This window comes from Mus musculus, chromosome 1 (assembly GCF_000001635.26).
Source record: "Mus musculus strain C57BL/6J chromosome 1, GRCm38.p6 C57BL/6J".
Taxonomy (NCBI): Eukaryota; Metazoa; Chordata; class Mammalia; order Rodentia; family Muridae; genus Mus; species Mus musculus.
In genome coordinates this window covers 172,139,932-172,167,352 of record NC_000067.6, presented here as the reverse complement: position 1 = coordinate 172,167,352, position 27,421 = coordinate 172,139,932, and the positions used below count along the sequence as shown (strand labels likewise).

At 42.5% G+C, this 27,421-nt stretch overlaps 1 protein-coding gene and 1 pseudogene across 4 annotated transcripts in view; one reads left to right on the top strand and one right to left on the bottom strand.

Annotated features, from left to right (window-relative positions):
- The window catches only part of Dcaf8 (DDB1 and CUL4 associated factor 8), a 48,379-nt gene extending 29,041 nt beyond the window's left edge, over nt 1–19,338 (bottom strand). For 2 of the 4 annotated variants that reach the window (NR_151641.1, NM_153555.2), the window contains exons 1-3: nt 19,185–19,338; nt 18,032–18,104; nt 1,435–1,505 (exon numbers count right to left, since the gene is read on the bottom strand). Coding sequence is in view for 3 of the 4 variants with exons in the window: in NM_153555.2 (NP_705783.1) it covers nt 1,435–1,486 (52 nt within the window). In the remaining variant the exon portion in view is untranslated. Of the gene's footprint in view, nt 1–1,434; nt 1,506–18,031; nt 18,105–18,231 lie in introns of all 4 variants that reach the window. The other 2 variants (NM_001357204.1, XM_011238889.3) reach the window with 2 other exon arrangements.
- On the top strand, nt 22,388–23,460 carry Gm10171 (predicted gene 10171; annotated as a pseudogene).

Sequence of the window (27,421 nt, the reverse complement as noted above, 5' to 3'; positions counted from 1 at the left end):
CAAAATCTGGCAATTTTTTTCTGTACTAGCCCAGAGGGTAAAAATTGTAAGTGTAGAAAACCATTTAGTACTGTCATAATTACTGACTCTCACTTGCACACAAGTAACTCAAAGACAGTTCATTAATGGCTGTGATTATGTTTTAGTGAATCTTTTTTTACATACGTGTGTGTGGTGTGTACATCTGACATGCCAAAGGGTCACAAACGTATGACCATGTTGACATCAGGAGTCTTACCCAATCACTTTCCACCTAATTGAAGCAGAGCTTGTTGATCCAGTTAATGTAGCAAGCTTGCTGACTCGGATTCTCTCCATCATGCCCACCTGGTCTCTACTCAGATTCTAATCTCCAGTCCTCAGGCTTAGGTAAGTGCCCCAGTAAAACATTTTACAAAACCAAGTGGCAAACAGGTCAGGGTTTGAAAACTAGTTTGCCAACCCCAATGTAGCTAACAGATAAGCTGCAGTTCAAAAATATACCTGTGAGCTAGAGACACAGACCTGTAGCTGAGTAGTTGCCTGTCATGTCTAAGGTTTGATCATCAGAATGTGTGAGTGTATGTTTGTGCATTGCACACGTACACACACACACACACACACACACACACACACACACACACACACACACACACACACACTCCTCTAAAATTTCTTTAGAATCCTGTCCCTTTTAACTAAGCCCAGATAGAGGGATGGAAGAAGACCCGATTCTAGATAGTTTGGGTTTAACCCTTTTCTTCGTGCCTCTGTCTGCCCCTTTTTGGCACTAGAAGCTGCACTTCCAGACAGTAACTTCATTTCTTATCATTCTCTGGAACTATTAGCTAACATAGAAACAGACCTCTCAATTTACAGAGGAACCTCAACTTCCCCCAAACTCCCTCCACCTTCCTTTTCTTCTTAGTATTTTGTAAGTCTGCCTGTCTGTAAACTTTCAAAAATCCAAACCACTTGATCTTTTAGAAATGTATCTCTGGGGCTCAAGAGATGGCCCAGCAGTTAAGAGGATGGGCCGCTCTTTCAGAGGACCCAGATTCAATTCCCAGCACCCACCCACATGGTGGTTCACGGCTGTCTGTAACTCCAGTACCAAGGAATCTAATGTCCTATTCTGGCCTCTGCAGGCACCAGGCATGAAAGTGATACACAGACATACATGAAGGCAAAATAACCACACGCATTAGGAAAAAAAAATTTTTAAGAAAAGAAATTTATCTCTGTAATGATTTTCTGAAAATAATCAAATAAAACTTGAAGTAGCGAAAGTGGTAGGCAGTCCAAGATGATTCCTGTATACTCTCCCATACTCCAACAACACACAGAGAGCTCCTTTGTCCCACTAAAATTCAGGTCTCTACTCTCCCTCAGGGAAGGAAGGTGAAAGACTTCAGCTAATAGTAAAGAGAGTTCTACCTGTTTTCAGCCTCTTACCATTAGCTAAATCTGTTCTCCCATCTGTCGTGTTGGGACGTTTATTGGACATCTTAAATATGGTCGCCAGCCTGGATTTGGGAAGAAGAAGAAAGGAAATTAATTAGAAAAGCCCCTGGGAAAGTCAATAAAATAGACAGGAGATTTAACAGTTCATAGACGTTACCACTTCATAAGAACAAATCTTTTTGTATGCACTTAACAAGACTATCCAGCTAACAAAGCCCACCCTGGCTCCCCTGGATGTAATTCCATAAAGCAGCATACTTGTCGGGAGGGCAACTGCCATCTCTTTCCTTCTTTACCGAGGAGAGAAAGGAAGGAACTAAAGCTTCAAACAGTAGGCATACATCTAATAACATGCTGCCAGCTAAGAACTTCAAATGAACACAGAGCTAGTGATCACAGCCCTAGGAATAAGAACCTACTGTAGGGAAGAGACGTGTGTCCACACACTCAGTGAAGCATTTGTTTTCACAAAATGAACACATGAGTCAAGGTTCTGATCTCATTTCACATACAGATCGATAGATAGGAGAAGAATCAAGCTATTGGAAAAAATCCTGATCTTTGGTCGCTCAGATACATAGTATCAAGCAAATATTATAAGCAGAGCCACGTGGTAGTGCATCAGCACCCAGGGGAGGCAGAATCAGGTAGATCTCTGTGAGCTCAAGGCCAGCCTGGTCTACAGAGAGAGCTCCAGGACAGGCTGGGGAGGGCTACACAAAGAAACTCTGTTTCAAAAAAACAAGAAAAAAATTATAAGCAAAGATGGAATTTGAACCCAGGAGTATCTTACCATTAAGAAATAACCTTAAGTCCCGACTTAGGAGACACAGGCAGGCAGATTTTTGTGTGCCAGATTGGCCATACAAGGTGTATAAAAGAGAATTCACATTAAACCATCTCAGCTCATCTTACACAGTAGCAAACATCGCTTCAATGAACTCTACTTATTTTCACCAGACTTACACCTCTGTAGCCAAGTCCGTGTAGGGAACATGTCTTATTTCTTTTATGCTATTATAACTCTCCCACCCTCTCCAAGGCCTTATTGTCACCTCCAGCAAACTCCAAAGAGCAAAGAATAATATGATTCAGGCCAGAGTTTTGTTTAGCCCTTTCAGTGTCTTGAACAAAAGGCAGTGGTAGAAGACAAAGTATGATTATGATCCAAGACTAAGTGCCCAGGCACCGTCCTCCAATCTTTCAACAGCCCTTTCATTCCCCGAACAATTACCATAGGATCCCATCCTTATCTGCTCTCTACTTCTCTCCTTCACTGAAACCTATGCGGTTTCATTTTTAAAAAAGAAAAAAAAATTGTTCTCTGCAGAGACAACTGCCCAAAACTACTGAAGCAGGCCACCATGGGGAAGCAGAAATACTGCAAAAACAAAACCACCACCACCAAGAAAACAAAAAGAAATCCCAGCCCTGAATCTGAGCCAGCAGCTGAGGAGCAATGAGGAAGCACAGCACAACGCAAGGTGTGAACGGTGGGCAGGAACAGGAGCTATGTCTGGAGAGACTATCTTCTTCCTTTCACTTGTTTGAGACAGGGTCTCACTCTGTACCTCAGGCTGGCCTCAAATTCACAGGGGACTCTTCTGCCTAGATCCCCCAAGGCTTGGATAACAGCTGTGAGCCACCATAAATTACTTCTTTTCTCTTTGATATGTCATTTTAAATAAAGACTAATGTATGAGTTTTTTGCCTGTATGTATGAATGAATGAATGAATGTATGTATGTATGTATGTATGTATGTATGTGCACCATGTATGTGCCCCGTGCCTGAGAAGGTCTGATGCTGCTGCTGATTCCCCTGGAAATGGAGTTATGGATGATTTGTGAGCCACCATGTGGATGCTGACAAATGAACCAAGGGCCTCTGTAAGTTGTGTTTAACCTGAGTCATCTCTCCCATGCCATGTAGATGTATTCTGATAACGTATTTCCCACACATCTCTTGGCTTTGTCTCTCAATAGTCACTATATTCTTTAGCATCTCAGTAATTTCCCCACTCTGAATCTACAGTTTAAAAACTAGACTATGTAAAAGTCCTAAGAAATAAGGAAAGTTATTCCATTACTGGTCATAAAGCAAGCCACTGTTATTATGGTAAAGTAAGAGTAGATGACATATTTTTCCACTTCTAGAATTAAACTGTCTACTACATCACATTCTACTCCACTATTATCCATTTCCAGAGGATAAAACAGCAGCTCCCCAAAACCATTCTCATAACTAAATAGCATCAGGAGGTCCAGAATGTGTGGACTTGTTATATTAAAGCTACCTGTTTTCCTATTCTCTATGATGACCTGGCTCTGAGAAGTGGGGAAAATGAGCCATAATGTCCAACTATATCCACAGTGGACAGTATAGTCTTTTAGAAGAGAAAATGGCTTATGGGTCTTAAAAAAAAGGATCTTTTTGAAGTAAAGTTGACAGACCTCATTACTAAACTCAGAACCAGAAAACCCTGTGGATGCTTATGTAAACCACAGCAGATATTTTACATTGTGATATCCAATAAAAGTTAAATTTTAGCAAAATCAGTCTCAGACTAAAAGGAAGACCGCAGACAGTGGCGGTCCACACCTTTAATCCCTGCACTCGGGAGGTGGATCTCTGTGAGTTCAAGCGCAACCTGACCTGGTCTACAAATCAAGTCCAGACAGCCAGGGCTATACAGTGAAATCCTGTCTCGAAAAACAAAAACACAACAACAAAAAAAGGGAGAAGTTCAAGAACTCAGCAGTTAATTTTAAAAAGGTTAATTTTTCTAGAGTGAAGCCAGCAGTCCACTGTACCCTGACAAGCTCGTGACCACCACTGGACCTTGCTTTCTTCATCTGTAAAATAACAGACTGAAAGCTGGACATGGTAGCACATGCCTGTAAACCCAGTGCTTAGGAGGTGAAGGCAGGCCTATGAATTCAAGGTTATCCTCAGACATGTAACAAATTCAAAGGCTACATGAGACCCTGTTCTCAAAAAACAAAGAAGACAGAGTGTATCTAACTAAGTATCCAGATGGCCCACACTGTAAAACATTCTGAGAATTAACATGATCCTCAGTTTCAAATTTTAGAGCATTTCAGATGTTCTTATTATTTATATGAAAACACTAGTAAATCTAGGCTTGAAGTACTGATGAGCAGCAGAGTGCTTGGCCAGCAACTATGAGGCCTGAGCTCAACACCCAATGCTGCAATAACCAACCATCTAAAAAGCCAAAACAGAGAACGCTTCTAGTCCTGACCATTTTAGGCAAGGGATATTCCATCTCTACCTATTCCAGAAATATTATACCTTAGAATTTTATGCTAAAATGTAGCAGAAAGGTGCAGTGAACAAAATGTTATTAATAAACTTCAGTGTAAATTGTGAGCATTTACCCCCAATATGTATGCATGTATAATCAGACTGCATAAAATATTAAGATTCAACAAACATGGAAGCACACATTGGTAATCCCAGCACTTGAGAAGCTGAGGCAAGAGATTTCCAAGAGTTAAAGGCAAACCTGGGTTACACAGAGTAACAGGCAGTCAAAGCTACATAATACAACCCTATCTCTAAAGTGCAAAACAGGAGGGCTGGAGAGATGGGTCACAGCTTCAGAGCACCTGGGGCTCTTTCAGAGGATCCAGGTTCAATTCCCCATCAACAGGAGACACACTAGCTCACAATTGTCTATAACTCTAATTCTAAGGAACAGGATGCCCTCTTCTGGCCTCCACAGGTAACAGTCATGCATGTAATGCACAGGCAGGAAAAACACCCACATACACAATAATAAAAATACATTTTAAAAATGTAGCACAGGCCAGGAAGATAGTAATGTTCTTGACCCCGCACCAAGCTTACAAGTCTGAGTTTGATCCCTGGAATGCATATGGTGGACAACTCCCACAAATTGTCCTCACACTTCCACAATTTCATCATAGCACATACAAAAAAATAAGGAAAATTTAATAACTTTTAAAAGGTGTGTTAATTTTTCTAGAATATATACCAAACAAATATTTCACCATTCTTTTTCTATACACTACTGGATCATCTTATATATCCTTTAATGTGTGTATAAATTCTCATTTTAGGAACTATTTCTCTAGAAAACCAAGAAACTATGGGCTGAGGAGAGGTTTAGTGGGTAAAGTGCTTGCTGCATAAGTGTTAAGAATGTGTTCAAATTCTCAGGCCCCACAGCAAAAGCAAGCTATGGTAGCTCACATCTGTCACGCCAGTGTTCCTAGGAGAATGGGAGTTGGAGACTATGAGAACTCCCAGTAGCTTGAAGCCTAGTTAGCCCAGTGTACACAGTTGCAAACAACAAAGACCCTATGCAGACAAGGTGGAAGGCGAGGAAGCCACCTGAGGTTGCTTGCCTCTGCCCACAACAAATGATGTGGCATATGTGTTCGTTCTCTCTCTCTCTCTCTCTCTCTGTCTGTCTCTCTCTCACACACACACACAAATTATGACAATAATACAACTACTTTTGAGAGAAGCTATGATTCTCCTAAGTTTCAGTCAAAATGAAACATAACCAACTCAACTCTAGTGTAGAAGCTACAGTGACCGCCTGCAATTCTTATATTGAAAACATTTCTGATGTGACAGCATTTAGAGATGGAATCTTTAGAATACAATCAGTTTTAGATGAGGTCATAAAAATGGCTATCCTTGTGATGGGATCTGTGACACTGTAAGTGACAGGTTTTTTTATTTCTCCCTTCTCTCTGGCATGTGAGGGCATGATGAGGAGGCAGATACATATAAGCAAGAGGACATCCATGACCAGAAACCATGCATAATGGTGTTCTTAGACTTTACCCTTTAGAATTGTAAGAAATAAAGTTCTGTTGTTTAAGCCAGCAGGCATTAGAATTTTGGCATAGCAGCCTGAGCCATTTTAAGACACTGTCTAAACTAGAGCAGGCAGAGATGCTACAACTGTGCCGTACAACTTAAACACCATAACCACTGCAGAATCTCCTCCATTCACCAACAAAATAACTATCATTGAGTCAAGCCCAAACCATCATTTTCATTTTTCAATGTTTTACATAACCCAAAACTCCACTGTTTCCACTGTGATCAATTAACATGTCAAATCTGGTCCAGAACAAACCATTCTGAGCTGAGAGAGCTGATGAGGTCACTGTCTCAGGTAGTTGGAGGAGTTTAGATTAGCTCTACTGCCTATACTCTAAAAATAACCATGACTCCTGCCAAAGTGAAGGTTAAAGAGTAAACTGTTTGAGCATGAGGGTGGGGGTGGGGTATTATTTCAAGTTCATTAGTAAATCCCAGCCATCTAGTTTGTTTTAATAATAACAACACCTTAAATTTTTAGTTAACTATATGACAGAATAATAACTAAAAATCATGCAAAAAAACCCTGAGAATCTCTTACTTAAAAACTGTTGGGGCACACATACCTTTAGCCCCAGCACTCAAGAAGCAGAGGCAGGTAGACCCTCTATAAATTTGAGGTCACCCTGGTCAATAGAGTGAGTTCCAGGACAGCTAGGGCTACACAGAGAAACTCTGGTTCAAGAAAATCAAACAAACAAAACAAAAAAATAAAAAAATAAAAAATAAAAAGGAAAAGAAAGAAAAGAAAAGAAAAGAAAAAAAAAAGTCAGGGCCTCCCTGATGCTAAAAGATCTGTGTAACAAACTGCACGTGCTAGACTTCGGGATATCATAATGTAAACAACCTCAAGCCCTCAGCTGTATAAGTCACAAGCTAGAAACGCGGTGTAGCATGCAGATGGATGCCAGGCCACATGCTTAGCAACAAAAAGCTGTAGGTTCTATCCCTAACATCCCTAAAAGTAAATAAATCAAAGAATTTGCACAACTTCACAAAGAAAACACTGGAGATAATCTTTATAAACTTTATGATTAGGTAACTATTTCTTAGGATAGGAAACAATCACAAAGTTTTAAAATAAATAGTTGGAGTTATCACCAAAATTGAAAGTGTCTCCAAAAGACTAGACAATGAAAAGATAAACTATAGAGTGTTAAAGAGATATCTATGAAACAAACAGACGGCAAAGGACAGCAACCTAAATGTATTCAACAGCCTGCAAAGCCCAGTAGATGGGCCATACCTTTATCACCAAGAAGGCAGACCTCAGGAAGTCAAGGCTGGCCTGGCCTAAATAGCAGGTTCCAGGCCAGCCAGTGCCTCAGAGTGGCAACAAACAAAAAATTCCACACAAAAAAACTTATTACAACATATAATGATCATTTTAGAAAGATTTTCAACATGATCAGTAATTAGGGAAATAAACTAAAACCACTATCAGACTACTCTAACTATCTTCAGAATGGTTAAAAAACTTGAATAAGGAAATTTTACTTTATATCAAATACAGACAAGACAAATTAACTAGAAGTTTCATATACTGTTAGTTGAAATATCAGATAGTACAGTCTATTTGTAAAAAACATTTTGGCAACTTCTTAAATAAAATATAAATTTATCACATAATCCAAGAGTCTTATCATCTAGGCATTAACCCTACCTCCAAAACTAAAAATGTCTGTCCACAGAATAGCAAACCCTACAGCTGTATGCTTCAGTAGTATCTAGATGCATTTAAAACACTAAAAATAATTAAATGTTCCTCCCCTGCGTCAGAGATGAACATACTGAAGTATGTCCACACAGGCAGACTACTAAGACACAAGAAGCAGGAATGAGCTAACTGTGACAAACTGCAACAGGGATGGAGCTTGGTGTGTCATGCTATGGGTAAGAAACTCAACTCAAAATATCAAATGCTACTGGGTTACCACAGGATCCCATCTGTGGTACTTTCTGTAAAAGATGAAACTGTCAGACAGACATCACCTGCCTCAATGTTCGACAGCGGCAGTGAAAGAGAATGTAACTGATCACAAAGCACAGAGACGCTTCAAAAGTAATGGTGACATAATGTTCTATGTCTCAAATGCAATGCTGTTCTAGAAATGCCTGTGTTTGTCAGAATAGGCAACCTAAAAACATAAATTTTACTATATGTAAATTACACTTCAATAAATATAGTATATAAAAAGTAGGTAAAGGAGTGAAGAAAACAAGTCACGGAAATTGCTACACAACAGATAATCCCTAATGATTAAGCACATTCGATTTGAAGCTGGTAAGCTATCACAGAGGTTAAAAGAACACAATGCTCTTGCGGATCACAGTTTAGTTCCCAGAATCCACACTGGGTGGCTGACAACCACCTATAACTCCAACTACTGTGGGATCCAAGGTCTCTGGCCTTTATGGACACCTACACTACCCATATCCAGATACATACATACATATAATTTTTAAAAATAAAATGTGCTGAGATCATAAATTTGAAAGTGATGTTAAAAGAATCCAACAGGTTATATTTATATATTTGGAAATGTGTATAAAATAATTTAAGTTGACTCAGTGGTTAAGAGTGCCGACTGTTCTATCAGAGGTCCTGAGTTCAACTCCCAGCAAGCACATGGTGGCTCACAACCATCTGTAATGGGATCTGATGCCCTTTTCTGGTGTGTCTGAAAACAGCTACAGAGGAGCTAGAGAAAGTACTCAAGGAGCTGGGGGGATCTGCAACCCTATAGGTGGAACAACATTATGAACTAACCAGTACCCCCCGGAGCTCATGTCTCTAGCTGCATATGTATCAGAAGATGGCCTAGTCGGCCATCAGTGGAAAGAGAGGCCCATTGGTCGTGCAGACTTTATATGCCTCAGTACAGGGGAACGCCAGGGCCAAGAAGTGGGAGTGGGTGGGTAGAGGAGTGGGTGGGGGAGGGTGTGGGGGACTTTTGGGATAGCATTGGAAATGTAAATGAGGGCTGGTGAGATGGCTCAGTGGGTAAGAGCACCCGACTGCTCTTCCGAAGGTCAGGAGTTCAAATCCCAGCAACCACATGGTGGCTCACAACCATCCATAACAAGATCTGACTCCCTCTTTTGGAGTGTCTGAAGACAGCTACAGTGTACTTACATATAATCAATAAATAAATCTTTAAAAAAAAAAAAAAGGAAATGTAAATGAAATAAATACCTAATTAAAAAAAATCTTCTGAATCTCATAAATTAGGCATTAATTTTTCTCATGCAATTTATAAATATTATATAAATAAACTCAAATTTAAGAACCTAAAAAAAAGGAAAGAAAACAGCTACAGTGTATTCACATACATTAAATAAAAAAATAAAAAAATAAATAAATCTTAAAAAACAAAACAAAACAAAAAAACAAAAACAATAAAAGAGGCCATGAATTTGAGGGAGGAGTACAGAGAGAGAGATGTTGGCAGCAGAAAAGGGAAGGGAAAATATTATATAATTACATTTTCATTAAAAAAAAAAAAAGCCAGGCGTGGTAGCACACACCTTTAATCCCAGCACTCGGGAGGCAGGCAGAGGCAGGCAGATTTCTGAGTTCGGGGCCAGCCTGGTCTACAAAGTGAGTTCCAGGACAGTCAGGGCTATACAGAGAAACCCTGTCTCAAAAAAACCAAAAATAAAAATAAAAAAATAAAAAATCTGGGCATGGTGGCACATGTCTTTAATCCCAGCACTGAAGGCTGAGGCAGGTAGAATTTGAAGCCAGCCTGGTCTACAGATTTTGAGTTCCAGGACAGGCAGGGCTACACAGAGAAACCCTGTCTTGAAAAACCAAAATAAATAAATAAATAAAACTTAATTATTTATTAAGGGGAAATGTTCATTTTCTTACTCACTTTAATAGTCTAATATTAAATTACTATTAAGTAATTTCATCTTCATAATAACTCTCCAAGCCAATTTTCTACTAATACTGCCAGACACATTCTAATTTACTATCCAGAGAACCTAACAGCACTGAAATCCAAAGCAAGAGCTTCATATTGCATGAAATGGGGCCAGGTGTAATGGTCTACACCTTTGATCCTAGCACTTGAGAGGCAGAGGCAGGTGAATCTCTTTGAGTTCCATAACAGCCAAGGCTATACAGTGAGGCCCTACCTCAACAGACAAACAGACAGACAGACAGACAGAATGACAGACTGACTGACTTTGGGCTACTTTCTATTATTAAATATTTAAATGGGATGAATAACAACACCCTCTCCTTTGGTAGACCGGATTCAGGAACAGAAGGAAAACTGGGTATTTCAGGATCAGGGAAATTAACCTATTTCCTATTGTCCAAAAATCTGACTGCATGAGGCATCCCTACTGTACAGAAATGCTGGGTGCCGGGCAGTGGTGGCGCACACCTTTAATCCCAGCACTTGGGAGGCAGAGGCAGGCGGATTTCTAAGTTGGAGGCCAACCTAGTCTACAGAGTGAGTTCCAGGACATCCAGGACTACACAGAGAAACCCTGTCTCAAAACAAAAACAACACCCCCCCCCAAAGATACAAACATCAAGATCATTAAAATAAATACAAGAGACTGAAGCCTACAATCATTAAGTCACAAGTTTGAGACCAGCCTGGGCTATACAGAGAGACCCTGTCTCAAAAAGAAAATAAAAACAAATAAAATGTTACCATTAAAGAAAGCACAGTGCTATTTCACTTTTGAGAAGAAAGGAAAAGCTTCCATGAAAAACAAGCTTTTGAGGTACTTTGAAGGCAGAATAACATTTCAAAGAGGAGGAAGACAGAGTCGAAGCACAGGAAGATGTCGATGACTGACAGTCTGACAGCCCACAAGGAAAAATAAAATGGAAGTTACAAACCTGATAAATTGAGAAAAATGTGTAATATGCTTTAGCTAAATGTATGAAGAGCTGGTCAAGCAGGAGGCTAACAAAGAAGAGCGTAGGTCTGGGGAGTGTGTGTGTGCGTGCATGCACACATGAGTGTGAGATAGATATATCAGGGAGGTTATTGTATCAAAAGCAAGGCGGTCTGAAATGAAAGGAGAAATACGTTTAAAGCCAATGTACTCACTGAGAGCCTGTCTTGGACTGGTGGCACGTGGAAATACAAAGGAAGAGCCGTGACAAACACTATAGGACAGACAGTATTAGGCTTCATAAACAGTTATAAAACAAAGTGACAAGAGACAAGCTGGTACCCAGAAGATTAAACCCAGTTGACAGATGACAAAGGTAGTGAAAACCAGTGCAGTAGATGTGGAACTTATAAACTAGAGGCTGGCAAGATGGATGCCAAAGACACACATGGTGGAATGAGATAATCAGTCCCTGGCGTTCACATACCATCATGGCAAGCGTCTACCCACACACACACATATACACATCACACAGAGTAAGTAAAAACAGAGTTTAATGTTGGGAAGAAATAAATTAGAGCTAGATATACAGACTTATACATTATTTAAACAGAAAGTTCAAGCCCAAATACCTTGAGAACTGAACCTTACAAAAACCCACCCAATCAGTACCAGGGAGTCTATGCTAAGAGAGGAAATCTGAGGCAAGACTCTTAGGATCCTTCTAGAAAGCAAGAGTGAACAGAAAGGGTAAGGGAAGTCAAGGACATAAGACTTCTAATGAGGGCTGGCGAGATGGCTCAGTGGTTAAGAACGCCGACTGCTCTTCTGACGATCCCGAGTTCAAATCCCAGCAACCACATGGTGGCTCACAACCATCTGTAATGAAATCTGATGCCCTCTTCTGGAGTATCTGAGGACAGCTACAGTGTACTTACATATAATAAATAAATAAATCTTTAAAAAAAAAAAAAAGACTTCTAATGATTCATGTTTCCTCTTCCACCATTTCAAAGAAACACAAAGACAATGTATTCTATGAAAAGATCTTAAGAGTGAAATTAGGCCAGACGCTGGTGGAAACGACCAGCACTTGAGAGGCAGAGCCAGGCGGATCTCTGGGTTCGAGGCCAATATAAGTCAACAAAGTGAGTTCCAGGACAGCCAGGGCTATACAGAAGAAACCCTGTCTTGAATTCCTCCCCTCCTCCGAAAAAGAGAGTGAAAAGCTATTCTCATGGAATTACCTAGGGAGCCATTTTGAGGGGGGACATGGGGGGGGGGATGCTGAGACAAGGCCTTATTATGTAGCATATACTGACCTCAACTTCCTGTCTGCCTTGGCCTCCAGAGTGCGGATTTAGGAGAACAGGTGTGTGCCACTGTGCCCAGCTAAGTGACTCACTCTTATTCAAGGAGCCAGCCTTTCTCTTCCCCATCAAAGATCATAAAACACTAGGACTCAGTTAACTCAGTCAAGTCTGTACTGGTGGCTCACGCCAGTAACTGCAGCACTTAGAAGGTTCGAAGTTCAAGATTACTCTCAAGTAGTTTGAGACAAGACTGGGCTCCCCTGGCTGGTATGCTTGAGTAAGGCCTATGCTGTTTCTTCCCAGGAAAACATTTGTTGCACAACACACATGAACATAGCAAAAAGTATTTTCTTATTTTCTAGAGACAGGGTTTCTCCATTTAACACTAGCTGTCCTGGCTCACTCTGTAGACCAAGATGGCCTCAAACTCAAGAGATCTGCATGCCCCTGACTCCCAAGTACTGGAAATAAAGAGGAATGCCACCACTGCCCGGCTACAAATCTTTAAAAAAAAATTATACCAATGTAAGTTTTCTCTCTGAGAATACTTTATTGCACATCTTGGAAACTATAGCATAAGATTCTTGTTCTTTTCTTTGGGGGAGAGAGAATTGAGGGACGATGGCCTTTAACTCAAAATTCTCTTGCCTTGGGCTTCTGAGTATCTGGTATCACAGGCATATACCTACCTTCCCCTTACTGGGAACTTTTGTCTTTTCACTTAAAGGAGGCCTTTACAGCTGCTCTTGTAGCCGGAGTTGCTGGCATCACTATCCTTGCACTGAGTGCCATCTACTTATCATGCACACTAATGTGAGTAGCACAGGTGCCCTGACAATGGGGAAAGTGACTAAGAGATGGTTAGTGATGACAGCTTAGACACAGCACCCAAAAAGATGGTCCAGGTCCCAGAAAGGCTGGGGTAAATCCCATCTTTCAGCTCAGAAAAGCACACAATTTAAAGCTTACGGATTGCTTAATTCTGTACTTTACCAATTAATATCTTCATTCCATGGTTGACAAGAAAAAAAATCCAAATTCCAAATAACAGAAGCCTACTGTACGAACGGTTAGAAGACCTGCAAGCTACGGATCTGATTCACTCGGGTACCTGAGTTCTAAATGGGGGAGTTGAGTAACAGATTATCTCTGCTTGCTGATAATCTACTTAAAGAAAAAAAGAAAAAAAGAAAGATTCAATCTCAAAGACTGAAAAGCCAACTCCATAAATAAACAAATTTAAACACCCTTCTAATGCCAATGTTATATAATAAAAGCTTCAGTTTGGATCCCTTTTCAGATAGGGTCTCTCTTCATAGCTCTGACTATCCATACAACTCTCCTGCCTCAGCCTCCAGACTGCTGGGATTAAAGGTGTATGTCACAACACCCAGTACCTGGGACCCTTGTGGCTTTGTCATAATCTAGCTATTTCCTGGACATGGTGAGAATAACTTTTATACAGCAAAACCAGTACAGTAGGAAGTCTTCTGAAAGCATGGTTTAGCTAGTCACTTGATTTTAAAGACCAGGAACGTAGCCAGGTGTAGTCATCCGTGCCTATAATCCTAGCACTCAAGAGACTGAATCAGAATACGCAGGGTGAGGTCTCCAGTCTGAGTTACACAGTGAGCTCAGGATGAGGCTGAGTTAGTGTGAGACCCTGTCTCACGTAAATAAAACCAGGATGGCATACATGCTTATGATGATATGAGGAAGGTAGAGACAGGAAGAGCAGAAGTTCAAGGCCATCCTCAGTTATATATTGAACTTGAGATCAATTTGGGCTACATGGGACTCTTAAAGAGAGAGAAAAAAAAACAATAAAAACTCCTTGTTCTTTGGCAATAATTATAACTCTGAAATAGCCTTAGAGAGACAAGAATTTTACAGTTGTAATACACAGACTAAGAATGGTTCAATGCAGCCGGGCATGGTGGTGCACGCCTTTAATCCCAGCACTCGGAAGGCAGAGGCAGGTGGATTTCTGAGTTCGAGGCCAGCCTGGTCTACAGAGTGAGTTCCAGGACAGCCAAGGCTACACAGAGAAACCCTGTCTCAGAAAAAAAAAAAAAAAAAAAAGGTTCAATGCATATAAAGATGCCACCTGAAATCTTTCCTGAAAGTCTGGGGATTGAATGGTGGGCTGTCCTTATCCAGTACACAAGGCAGTAAGGAATAGTTAAGTTATTCTTCCAACATATTTCCTTTTCTCCTCCACCCTCTTCATGAAACACAAAAAGCAGATCTCATAAAATACAGCGCCTAGTTCACGAGCACTGCCGAGAGTCTTGACATTACAACAGAGAATCTGTCCCCTGGATGACAGGGACAAAAGCTAATCAGCCCTCCCCTCACTGATGTGAATGACACTGCCTTTACACTGTCCTGTCATCAAAACTTCAACTCTTATGAGCCCTCAACTCTTCCAAAACAGATATAAAAGAAAAACAAAACAAAAAGATTTAAAACTCTTTACCTGAACTGTCTTAAGATGGTGTAACCATGAGAAGAAGAGATGAGTGTTTATTCCTAGCCCTGATTCATGTTAAAAAACAAGAGCATTTCCTTCTCACTTTTTGTTTTGTTTTGTTTGTTTTTCGAGACAGGGTTTCTCTGTGTAGCCCTGGCTATCCTGGAACTCTCTGAAATACCAGACCAGGCTGGCCTCGATTCAGAAATCCTCCTGCCTCTGCCCACTAAGTGCTGGGATTAAAGGCGTGCTCCACCACTGCCCAGCCCTTGTCACATTCTTAATAATCTGTTGGTGAGGCTCACCTCTGAGCTCATAATCTTGGGAAAAAAAATGTGTCTCTCTTGGTAGCACAAGTTAAGCATTCAGTGGCTAGCTGCAGCACCAGTGGCCATTACAGCAGAAGGGAAAGGAAAGAGACCATACTCTGTAAGGTATGCTAACAGGCCAAGAGGAAGAAACCAACCAACAAAGAAATAATTGACATTTAGTTTAAGAATACATTTAGAGATGGGCAGTGGTGGTGCACGCCTTTAATCCCAGCACTTGGGAGGCAGAGCAGATGGATTTTTCGAGGCCAGCCTGGTTTACAGAGTGAGTTCCAGGACAGCCAGGCTACACAGAGAAACCCTGTCTCAGGGAAGGAAAACAACAACAACAACAAAAGCATTTAGAAATACACATATGTAAACATTTCCTATTCTGACGCTCAGAAATCAGGTTTAGAAGGCATCCTACAAGACATTCACAAAACAAACAAATAATATGAACAATAAAACTGAATTTGAGGGGACAGCAATTAAAGTGCTTACTGCTCTCGAAGAGGCTCTGAGTTTAGTTTCTGGAAGCCACACAACAGTTCACAACTATTAACTCCAGCCCCAAAGGATCTGGTCCCTTCTTCTGTCCTAGCCTCCACAGGCACTACCCTCACATACATCCATCCCCACACAGACACAGGCACATAAATCTTAAACATGAATCTGAGGGGCAGAGGCTGTGGCCCAGCAGCAGAGAGCTTGCTTAGTTTACCTGAAAACCCCAAGTTTTGTTTCTTTGTTTGAGACAGGTCTCACTATGTAGCTCTGGCTGTCCTGGAACTCACTTTGTAGACAATGCTGGCCTCAAAATCAGAGATCCACCTGCATCTGTTTCCAAGTGCTGGGATCAAAGGCATGGACTAATGGACTACCACCATCAGCCTTGGCCCCAGTTCTTTTGTTGTTGTTGTTGTTTTTGTTTTGTTTTTCAAGACAGGGTTTCTTTGTGTAGCCCTGGCTGTACTGGAATTCACTTTGTAGACCAGGCTGGCCTTGAACTCAGAAATCCGCCTGTCTCTGCCTCCCGAGTGCTGGGAATAAAGGCGTGCGCCACCACAGCCGGCTCTTAGGCCCTAGTTCTTAAAAGAAAACAAACAAAATAGAAAGATGGGTACAAAGCAAACACCTGTTATGTATTACCTATGATTGGTGCCTCACACCAGTACACCAGTACTTAGGAGGCTAGGTGAGACAAGTTTGCAAGACCAGCCTGGTGTGCATTATAAATTTCAGGTCAGCCTGGGATAAAGTGAGTTCCTGTCTCAAAAGTCAAATAAACAAGCTGAAGAAATGGTTCACTGGGGCTGGAGGTGACTCAGCGGTGAAGAGCACTGGCTGCTTGCTCTTCCAGAGGTCCTGAGTTCAATTCCCAGCAACCACATGGTGGCTCACGACCATCTGTAATGGGATCCAGTGCCCTCTTCTGGTGTGTGAAGACAGCTACAGTGTACCCATATAAATGAAATAAATCTTTGAAAAAAGAAAGAAAGAAAGAAAGAAAGAAAGAAAGAAAGAAAGAAAGAAAGAAAGAAAGAAAGAAAGAAATGGTTCACTGTTTTAGAGTACTGGCTGTTCTTGCAGAGGACCCAGATTCAGTTCACAGCACCCACATGGCAGCTCACAGCTACCTATACCTTCAGTTCCAGGGATCTGAGACCCTCTTCTGATCGTCTCCAGCATGAGTCATGCAAGCGTTGCACAGACAGCCATGCAGGTAAAACACCCAGACATAAAACCAAATTAAAATGTAAAAGCTTACTCTTACATCTTACATACATGCATCCGCATTCAAAGTTTTTATGTTACTTCATAATGAACATTTTCTAGTTTTGAGCACCACGGGGAACAAAACTTAGCATAGCCACTCTCAAACTTTTCCCAGTACAAATCCCAAAGGTACTAGGATTGGTCAAACCTACCTTAAAGAGTCAGGGGGCTTCTCTACTAAGTCTTGCCAGTCTCAAGCACAGTCCTACCCTCTGCTACGAGCAATCTACAAGCCTTGTAGGAACCATACTGACAACTGTGTTCCGGCTCCCTCTCCTTGTTGCTGAAAGCACATGATTCTTCTACTGACCAATAATCTGCAAGTTAGCTACAAAAGGAACTGCTTTTAAGAAAGAAAGAAAAGAAAAGAAAAGAAAAGAAAAGAAAAGAAAAGAAAAGAAAAGGAAGGAAGGGAGAGAGAGAGAGAGAAAGGAAGAAAGAAAGAAAAGAAATCCCACTACCTTTTGAAAAGTTGTGCCTCTGAGGCTAACTGGACTTAGATACCAACTAAATGGAGGCTCACTCTTCGATCCTAGCTTTTAGTCAGGAGTGGTTAATTACTCTCCAGATGGCATGGATGATAAGTTCTGGGTTTGGGAGAACAGATCTGACTTGACAAAAGGCTAAACAGAATTCAGGCAACCCAGTTCTCTATGTTTTAACAGTCTAAGACAAGATCCACGGGAAGACAAAACACAATGCAAATAAATAACGGGGGAATAGAAAACGAGGTGCAGACTGCTCACTCGACGCTTAAGCCATTTGAAGACACACAACAACAGTGTCGGGCAGCAGGTCAAAATACAGCCAATTAAATTTGTAAGAAATTTAACCAAAATTGTAACAAAGCTGCTAACAATATCCAAACTTGCGGAAACAGGGGTAACAATTGTTGAGTTTAGCGGTCTGCACTTTCGCATGAGGAAAGGGTCTTGAATTGAGGAATTAAACGCCTTCAATGCCACTCACCTTCCTGCTTTTATCGCCGACCGAAGTCAGGCCCAAGATCCTGAGAAAACTGGTCTGGAGGTTCGCTGAAGAACTGAGAAAAGTGAAAGTTTACATGGCAAAGGCGTCTCTTCTGAAAGTAGCCAAAATATTTATGACCACACTTTAATGTTTTTTTTTTTAAAGTCTCCTCACAACTATTTAAAACCAAAACAACTTACCTAACTCAATTCTGACTACTGAACAAAACCCATGCCCGTAATGGAAACACAAAGGATTAACACAAGATTTAAACGCCAGGCAAAGTTATCTCCCAGCTCCACCAAGGCTAAAGAGTCACTTATGAGGAAAACCTGTATCTTTTCAACTCTTAAACCAAACCACCCGTCTCAAGCAAACTCCGGAGCAGGGGGGGGGAGGGGAGAATCCGCGGGAGAATGTGATCGCTCTAGTGCGGGTTTGTTTACAGACTACACCAACAATCATGAGTCAGAAATTCAAGCCGCCAGATGCTTTCCAACTAATAAGGACCAAGCGGGACCGTTCTAAGGTGTCCTAAAAGATTTCGGGACACGGGGAGGGGAAGTACATTAAGAGAACTAGATCACAAAGCATTCAAGAACAGACTGCCAGTTTCTTGGACCTCGGCCTTCCGTACGAGGTGCTGGGCCTGAGATCTTGGGATGGGGGAAGGGGGCACACTGCGCGGTGGCCCTGAAGTGACTAGGAGACGCCAACAGAGCCGGGTCCCCAAATTATAAAGGGAGAAATGAGAGTTTACGAATGGGTCACCGGACGAACGAGAAGCCCCTGTGAGTCATGGGGTTGGCCCTAGGGGGCAACCCCGTGGACCGACCCGGGCAGAGGACGAGTCCTCCCAGCACCGACTCGGAGGAGGGGAGTAAGACTTAAAGTCCGGGAGTTTTAGGAAAGGGATCGGGCCTGTCCTGCGGGGAAGCGGTCAGGGAGAGGGGGGAACAGGCCGAGCCGGACGAAACACGGACCCGGTAGGTCAAGGGGAGGGCGTCCGGCTGGGGCAGTTACAAGCACGGGAGCTGGCGAGGCCCGGCAGCCCGCTTCCCATCTAGGGTCATCCTTCTGCCAGCGGATGCTCCGACTGTTCCAGGCCCAGCCGCCCCGTCCACTGCCGCCACCAACGCCGCCGCCATCTTACACTGGCCAGCGGCAGCCACCACCACCGTCTCGGGTCTCCGCGCCTGCGCCTGCGCCGTCACGCTTTCCGGCGGGGTTTGCGACGCTGTGCTGGAGGAGACTGAGCGAGAGCGGTCCCGCGAGCTCTGGGCTCCCAACCCTCCCGGTGGCCGCACAAGGGGCGGAGCCTCGGGCCAACCGAAGCCGCGAGGGGCGCGTGCGCGGGGCGGAGGAGTCAAGTTGTTTTCGTACTTTGAGAGTGATGGCTTGTCTCCTGGTATTCAAAACACATGCGATCTAGGGGCTCCTTGGAGTTGTGCCGGAAAATGAACCTCATTCCAAAGGCTCTGGCAGGCAAACTTCTAGGTGTCCTCCAGGCCTGAGGTTCTAATTCTTGCCATATTTTTTTGTTTGTTTGTTTCCTTGTTTAAAGAAAAACCCCTTTCTCCTTTCAGGCTCAAAGCTGCATTTCCTTCAATGGCTTCTTAAGAGGCCTTCTGCCAGCACCCATTTGTCCATTTGTTTAAAAGAGTCACTAAGGTTTGGGGATGTTGGAATGCTTCCTAAGGGTCTAAAAGTTTTAAAAGTTTGATCCCCACACCTGGGGGTGGGAGTGACACGGCTTAGAAACAGGATTTATTTATTCATTTGAAACAGGATCTTTCTACCCGGGCTGTCCTGGAACTGTAGATCTCACAGAGATCACCCACCTGCCTCTGCCTCTCAGGCGCTGGGATTAGGATTAAAGGCGCTCAACGCTGCAGAGTTTAATTTTTTAAATGAGCATACAAACTAACAGGTTACAAACTAGCACTCAGGAGGCTGAGACAGGATATACACAAGTTGGAGGTCAACCTAGAACAACGGATAGTAAGTTCGGGGCTAGAATAAGTCCTTCCCCGATCCCCAACACACACACACACACACACACACACACGCAATAGGTTTCCATGTGGCATTTTCATATGTATGTGTCATGCCTGTTTCTTCATGGCCCCCTTCCCACTCATTTTCCCCTTCTTGGTTACCTTCCTCCAATAACTACCACTAAGTTTTGTGACTAGTGTATACTCCATTCTCTTTTCTTAGCTTTCCTTCAACTCTCTTTATATCTCTTCCTTGCCTCTCAGTCTCCTGTCTACTTTGTTGTTAAATATGAATACGTGTGTGTAATTAATAGACATATGTATACATGAACTTAAATCCAGATTCTGCATATGGGAGAGGACATGCCATATTTGTCTTTCTGAGTCTAACTTATGTTGTTTATAATCTGCAAATACTATTTCATTCTTCATAGTTGATGGATCCTATTGTGTATATATTCTATATTTTCTTTAATTCATTCATCTGTTGATAAATATCTAGGTTTATTCATAATTTAGCTGTTGTGAAAATACAGCTAAAACATGGATACGCCACATAACTCTGCAGGTTGCTGGTTTTAGGTAACCTCTGTACACTACTTTCTGCTGACACCTAAAGGAAACCTAACCAGGATTCTAGGATTCCAGATTACTCCTAGCTAGCAGGCTGGAGCATTCTTATTTGTAGCAGAAAAATCTAGTAGGATCATTATATCCAGGGTAGGCAGTAGAATAAAATAATTGTTTTTCACTGTTTAGGGTAGACATCAGAATGAAGAGTTTTTTTTCCTGGAAGTAATGTTTTTGTTTTGTTTTGTTTGTTTTTCCAGACAGGGTTTCCTTGCCCTGGCTGTCCTGGAACTCACTTTGTAGACCAGACTGGCCTTGAACTCAAAAATCTGCCTGCCTCTGCTTCCCAAGTGCCAAGACTAAAGGCGTGCGCCACCACTTCCCGGCTTTTTTGGAAGTAATTTGACCTTGAAAAAGATCCTTATAGAAAACCGAGGTGCTTTCTCTCATCTATGGGGTTGTTCTTCTGAAGGAGCTTTACAGTCTTTCAGTGACTTCTGGGTCACAAGATGGTCCTGGCACACCTGCAATACCTTGCATTATCGAGGATTGCAAACAGTACACAGTAAGGACTAGAGTTGTAGGGTGGTTTTCTTCAGGAAACATAGAGCTTTTTAGGGTCTTTAGTATAAAGGAATTTATTCCCCCCTGCCCCGGAAAAAAAAAAGAACAACTTGTGTAACAATCAGTAAACATACTTTTGGGCAGATGTTCAGTACTCAGTCCACAGAGGCTGACTCTTCCTGATGCCTGCAAGGCCAAGTTTCATCCTGCGCTGTTTCCTTTGGTGTGACTCAGAACACCAAGGTTGTTGAAGATGTTTTAGGTGGGTCTCCTGCATCCCAGGCTGTATCCCGCCTCTACCTCCAGAGCCGGGATTACAGGGAAGCATCGCCATTGCTGGTTTATGCAGTGCTGGAGGTGGAGCCACGGGGCTTTTGGGCATGTTGAACAAGTACCCTAACAACCAAACTACGTCTTCGGCCTCTCTTTCTTTTAACCAGAAGGTTAAGGTACTAAGTACAGACTCCTCAACTCTACCCCATACCAATACCATTCCCCTCCTCCCAGGTGTTTTGAGACAGGAACGAGAGTAGCTCAGAATAGCTTCAAATTCACTTCTGAAACTGCTGCCTCCATCTCCCGAGGGTCGGGCATGTGCCACTATGTCTGATTTTATTCGTTGTTGGGAATCAAACTGAGGCCTTCGTGGATACTAGGCAAGCACTCTATAAACTGAGCTCCATTGCCAGATACATTCTATCCCAAGCTGTCTCTTGTTGACTACTTGCTGAAGTAGACATGTGGTAATTAATACTGTTAACTCGACAAGATCTATAATTAGTTAGCAGGCAAGCCTCTAGGCATGCCTGTGAGGGATTACCTAGATTAGGCTAATTGAGGTGGGAAGACCCACCTAATTGTGGGTGACATCATTCCATAAGCTGAGGGGCTTGGCTGAATATACAGAAAGTAAATCGAGTACCAGCATTTATTACTGTTTCTGAACACAATGTGTCCAGCAAGCCTCCAGCTGCCGCGCTCTCCCCATCATGATGAATGATGTCCCCTCAAACTCTAAGCTGAAATCAGTGCTTCACTCACATAATTTGTCCAGCCATTTGGAGAGTAACTACTCCAGCTAGTTTGTCTATCTCCATTAGTGCCCTCATACGAGCAAACGTCAGGCAGCTGAGTGACTTTTAAGATGTAAGTCAGGTCATAGTCCCCTACCCAAAACATCCATTACTTTCTCATCACATAACGAAAGTCAAAATTATCTAGACTGGGCCGAGCATACGTCCCCGGCCTGAGGAGGTGGTGGCGAGCCCACCGCCGTTTGCTGCGACCTCATGGAAGGTGGCGGAGGAAGTAGCAACAAATCCACCAGCGGGTTAGCTGGCTTCTTCGGAGCCGGAGGAGCGGGTTACTCGAACGCTGATTTGGCCGGCGTCCCGCTGACTGGTATGAACCCCCTGTCTCCTTATTTAAATGTGGATCCACGCTATCTCGTTCAGGATACTGATGAATTTATTTTGCCAACTGGAGCTAATAAAACCCGAGGCAGATTTGAACTAGCTTTCTTTACCATTGGAGGATGTTGCATGACAGGGGCCGCATTCGGGGCAATGAACGGTCTTCGTTTAGGATTGAAGGAAACCCAGAGCATGGCCTGGTCCAAACCAAGAAATGTACAGATTTTGAATATGGTGACTAGGCAAGGAGCACTTTGGGCTAATACTCTAGGCTCCCTGGCTTTGCTCTATAGTGCTTTTGGTGTTATCATTGAGAAAACACGGGGTGCAGAAGATGACCTCAACACAGTAGCAGCTGGAACCATGACCGGGATGTTGTATAAATGTACAGGTGGTCTTCGAGGAATAGCACGCGGTGGCCTGGCAGGACTGACACTCACCAGTCTCTATGCACTGTATAACAACTGGGAGCACATGAAAGGTTCCCTGCTCCAACAGTCACTCTGAAGATTTTTGGCACCTCAGGAATGGGGGACACTTCATAGTCATCCAGATCAATTAATAAGCCAGTCTGGAGTTGCTTTCTGTCTTGTACCTACAGTTACTTTGAACAATTGGAGACTCTGATTTGCTGTGACAAAGATCATGGATGGTTAGCCTGGACTGCACTGCTTGCCCTCAGTGAGTGGAAGCCAACCCCTTGGTGGCTCACTGAGTATGTGTTCTCTTCTCCTTTGGAGATGATCTTGCACCCCAAACTGGAAAACCACTTACTCTCCAAATTCAGGCCATACTTTTTATTACCATGTTAATTCATTTAAAAAATCTAAAACTTAAATGTTGCCCTGTTTTCCAAATAAAGGGTGAAAACAGAAAAAAAAAAATTATCTAGACTGATGGCTCAGCAGTTAAGAGCACTAACTGCTCTTCAAGAGGCTTCTGTTTCAAGTCCCAACACCCAACATACTAGCTAACACACTCCAGTTCCAGGAGATCTGATGCCCTCTTCTGGCTTTGTAGGTATTGCACACAAATGGCACACAGACATATATGGAGGGAGGCAAAACACCACGCATTAAATCTTTTTTTTTTTAAAACCAAAATTAGCTCCCAAGGTTCTACATTATCTGGTTCCTATCTTATTTCTGATTTTATCTCTTCCCATGCTGCCTGGAGCTGCTCTAGCCTCATTACCTTTCTTGCTATCAGGAGTACCATATTATGTTCCAGCTCAGTGTTTTACCTTGCAATGTTCAGCTATGTTTATTACACTGCATCTCTCCTAAGTCAGGTCTCTATACAAATGGCACTTTGGTATAACACATAGTTATCTACGGATACCAACTCTGCTTTTATTTCTTTATTTCTTTATTTATGAGGCGGGGTCTCACTGTGTAGTTCCACCTGGCCTTGGAGTCTCAGAGACCCATCTGCCTGCCTCTGCCTCCAGCACACTGTGAGTAACAGCATGTGCCACCACACCTGGTTCTGCTTTCATTTTCACAAGAAGAGGTCTCACAGGCTGAGTGTGGTGGCCCACACCTGTAATTCCAGCCCTTGAGAGTTGGAGGCAAGAGGATCGGTAGTTCAAGTGAGCTATACAGGACCCTGTCTCAAAAAACAAACAGGAAGAGAGGCAGGGAGGGGACAGGCCTCCAAGTGTTGGGCTCAAGTGACCCTCCAGCTTTAGCCACAATATTGGCGTACAGATGCACATGACTGCACTCAGTCTGTATCATTTTTCAAAAGATGTTTTACTGTATAGCACTTAATCTATAATTATATATTTAATTTAATTTCATATGTATGGGCAGTTTGCCAGAGTGGCCATCAGATCCCCCAAAACTGGAGTTACAATCATGAACTGCCATGTGTGTGCTGGGTCCTCTGGAAGAGTAGACAATGCACTTAACCACTAAGCCATCTATCTATCTAGGCTTCCATTATATATTTTAAATCTAACTATATTATTAGAGTGTAAATTATTGAAGGCAGGAACTATCCCTTTTTCATCTTTGTAATGTAATCTTCACCTAGAAGGCTAATGAGCAAAGTAGTTAAAGTCCTGTCTTCCAACTTCATTCTTTCAGTCAATCAGCAACTATTTATTGTACCGTACAGGAGAGGCCTTGATCTTGGAACTACAGCATCGAGTGAATAAAACAAACTGAGATTCTTTTGTTTACAGAGCTTTTTAGTGCATGGTTGGGAGCACAGGGAGAGAGATACTCAGAAATTATCATAGGGGCTGGAGAGATGGCTCAGCAGTTAAGAGCACTGACTCTTCCAAAGGTCCTAAGTTCAACTCCCAGCAACCACATTGTGGCTTACAACCATCTATAATGGGATCTTATGCCCTTCTCTGGTGTGTCTGAAGACAGCTACATGTATGAGTACATGTGTGTACTCGTATACATAATTCTTTTAAAAAAAAGAAAATAGTCAGTGGTGGTACTTGGGAGGCAGAGGCAGGCGGATTTCTGAGTTTGAGGCCAGCCTGGTCTACAGAGTGAGTTCCAGGACAGCCAGGGCTACACAGAGAAACCCTGCCCTGGGGGGTGGGTGGGGGAGCAAAGAAAAAAAAAGAAAATAATATAAAGCCATGAAAACTGTTGTGAAGGGAATAATGTTAAAATAGATTCCCAGAGTTTCCTATTACAGGGTGAATGTGGTCTTTTCCCACAGGGGTTTGGAGAGCCCCCTTTGCTGAGGTGTCCTCTGAATAAGGACTTCAGGTGAGAATGTGAGTCGCACTCAGCTGGGAAAAGGTGTTCCAGCCAGAGGGATCAGCAAAGACCCCAAGGGTCCAGTGTGCTTCAGAGGAAGCCAGGTGGTTCAGATCGATTACAAATTTATGGACCAAGAACAGAATTGATTTTCTTCTAGGTGTGTGCTAGGGAGTCATAAAAGATCTTGAATAAAAATGGCACGATTTGATTTATAACTGAAGAAGTTCACTATAGCTGATTTCTTTAACTGCCCTCAGGGAGGTAAAACAGAAGCAGACAGACTGGTTAGGAAGGTATTGAATAAAAGACCTGCAGAACTTGTATTGCAGGGCAAGGTACAGAGGTGGCTGCACTGAGGGCTTTCAGGTCGCATGGAGGTGAGCTTGCTAACAGACTGAACACAGAGTGCAATACATGGAGAAAGCAAGGATGTGTTGGGTTGTCTTAATTAAATACGCAGTCAGTCCTTCTACTGAGGTACAGTGGGAAAAAAGGCACAGGGTTTGTGAAGGAAACAGGTCTGTTTGTCAAATCCCAAAGCGCAGAGTTGTTGTTGTTGGTTTTTTGAGACAGGGTTTCTCTGTATAGCCCTGGCTGTCCTGGAACTCACTTTGTAGACCAGGCTGGCCTCTGCCTCCCGAGTGCTGGGACTAAAGGCTTGCGCCACCATAACCGGCAAAGCACAGAGTTTTATGCTACAGAAATAAACAATCATTTCTTATTGGCGAAGACATGTTGGTTGTAATGGTTCCTACTTTGGTTAATGTGTTTGAGCCTTCAGCGATTTAAAATTCACAGCCCAAAACCACAATTTCTTTTGCATCAACCTAATAAAATAGACCACACTTGTATCAACTGAACCTAATAACTTGGCTGGTGTGACAATAGCAAGCTGGTTACAGTTAGTCACCTAATTTGTCTTTTTTTTTGTTTTTGGAAGGAAAGCCTTATTTTGCTTAGGACTTCAGAGGATTTGGCCCACTGGTTGCATGGCTCCTTGCGCTTGGACAGAGCAGTACAGCAGGAGGTGGGTGGGGTGGAGGATGTTCTTGGCTAACAAGAAGCAGAAAATGGGATAATACAGGGAGAAAGAAGCCAAGTAGATATATACATGTAAGGATAGGTAGTGACCTACTACTTCCTCCAGCTAAGCCCCATTCCCTCCAACCTTTTGTCATCTCCTAATACCTTCATATTATGAATATATTAAGTGAAAACTCCATTGATTACATCAGATCCTCAGGATCTGTTTCTGGGAAGCCATGGTATTTCACTAACCCCTAAGGTGTTATTTTTTTTATGTATCTTAATCATGTTTTCCCTTTTCAACTCCTCCCAGATCCTCCCCACTTGCCTACCCACCCACCTTTATATCCCCCATCACTAAAACAAACAAAAAGAGCAAGAAACAAAAAACTCACAAACCCCACAAAAATTAAAATCAAAACAATCTAAAGAAGCCAAAACAAAGTCCACAAAAATACCATTGAGATAATTTTGTACTGGCCAACTGTCCCTGGGCTTGGGTCTGTGTAGTGACGATTTGGAATCTTGATTTCTTTAAAAATAAAGGTATTTTAAGAATGTGTTTTAATTTTAATTCAATTTTAATGTGTGGAGATGTGGGGCTGCTTTGGACTGACTGCAGCAGCTGAGTATGATTTGCCTCATGCTCTAGCAGAGGCATGGTTCTGCCAGCTGCAGATAGTTTCTGGGACTGTGTGACATTTGGAATTTTGGCTACTATTCAGAGGGTGCATAAATGCTAAAGCCCCAGAGGCATGGTCAGATGATGGCCATTCATGAGATTGTTTGCAGTTTGTTAGTAATCGTGCTCAAAGAAGAAACAAAAAGAAATTAGATTTAGGGATTCTTTCTCCTCTCTCCCCCTCCCCCCATGCCGCTGAGCTTCAGTAGAAAATCAGTACCTAACTGTAAGATATCTATTCTCCCTCCCTCTATCCTCCCTTTTCTATCTAGTGATAGGGAGTTGAACGGGCGGGAGGGGGCGGCGGGGGGGGGGGGAGAAAACCCACAAAGTAGAACGACTAGCTACAGGTCTGCCCTGTGTGTGCCAAGAGTGGTTGATACACCCAGAGTCACCTAATATCTTACAGT